The sequence below is a fragment of the Cyprinodon variegatus genome, unplaced genomic scaffold, assembly GCF_000732505.1.
Source record: "Cyprinodon variegatus isolate N-32 unplaced genomic scaffold, C_variegatus-1.0 Scaffold1649, whole genome shotgun sequence".
Lineage (NCBI taxonomy): Eukaryota > Metazoa > Chordata > Actinopteri > Cyprinodontiformes > Cyprinodontidae > Cyprinodon > Cyprinodon variegatus.
Window position 1 is genome coordinate 26,295 of NW_015152102.1, and position 1,145 is coordinate 27,439.

The window sequence follows — 1,145 nt, forward strand, 5'->3', positions numbered from 1 at the left end:
GCGGGACCTATGAAGCCGTTAACGGGTCCGGCTTTAGGGCGGGACCTATGAAGCCGTTAACGGGTCACATGGTATCACGGTAGCGAGGCCTCGGCCGTCATCAATTTTGGCCCCTCCCCTAAATGAATCACGTCTCAACACGCGCTTCAGGGAAACGCCCCCTCCATTACTCGACTCAGGCTTAGAAGCTGATCTCATCTCATGACATCACTAGTTTCAGTAAACAGGCAGGAAAACTGGAAGGTAATCAGAGTAAAGGTGGAATTCCTCCAGTTACCTTAAATGACCTGTTTGGTCGTCACTTTGTAAACGTCTGATTCTAAGCCAGTGATTGTACTCCAGGTGCGGGGATCAAGGCCCAGGTGTGCAGCCTGGTGGAGCTGCTGGTCACCACGCTCTTCCAGGCCTATGCTGTCTTCTACCTTCCTCCTGAGGGGGCGCCCCGGCCAGCAGAGGGAGCTCTCAGCTGTGGGATGCTCTTCTCCACCTTGGAGAATGTGACCTCCTCCAGTCCTGCAGGTAAATCTTCCTCTGCTTCCTGCTGGAAGTGGAAGGAAGGCCTCTGAAGTCTGCTCTGTCCTCAGGGAGGGGCAGGAAGGTTCTGCAGGAGGAGTGGAGCGCCGGCGGCTGGTTCCGGCACCTCCCTCCATCCATCACAGAGTTCCAGCCCAGCCTGCGGAGCCTGGCCCAGCCCATCCTGACGGAGCAGCTCCGGGACACCCTGCAGCAGTGGATCAACACGTGAGGAACCTCCTCCCCAATCATACTGGGTTTACTGGGAACACCACTGTGAAGTGGGAGGGAAACGGTTCTTTGATCCAGTTCTTTGACTAGGCCACTGTGGGCCGGTCTGGATCTACAGGCAATTCATTTGTAATTGTTAATAAGTGTTTCTTAAACTTCAGAGAAGATTGGGCGTTCTCAACAAACGGATTTCCTTAAAAACTTTAATGTTGTCATTTTCCTCTTGAGGAACTAGAGGAAGCAGAACAAACTTTAGAGTCTGTCCTCTCAGTCCTGCTGTCCATAAAGGAGGAGATCAGCAACCTTACTGTGAGGGATTGCTGAAGAGTCAATGAGTCGATGCAATCAGCTGGTTTTCCTTAGATAGAAAACTTTGAATCAATCTGACTGGATGATCTGGT

At 52.1% G+C, this 1,145-nt stretch overlaps 1 protein-coding gene across 1 annotated transcript in view; it reads left to right on the top strand.

The window, feature by feature from the left end:
- Nucleotides 1-1,145, top strand: part of cog1 (component of oligomeric golgi complex 1) — a 20,887-nt gene that overhangs the window by 4,049 nt on the left and 15,693 nt on the right. Inside the window, exons 3-5 of the mRNA XM_015404151.1 lie at nt 215-243; nt 343-519; nt 585-742. Coding sequence (XP_015259637.1) covers nt 215-243; nt 343-519; nt 585-742 — 364 coding nt within the window. The remainder of the gene's footprint in view (nt 1-214; nt 244-342; nt 520-584; nt 743-1,145) is intronic.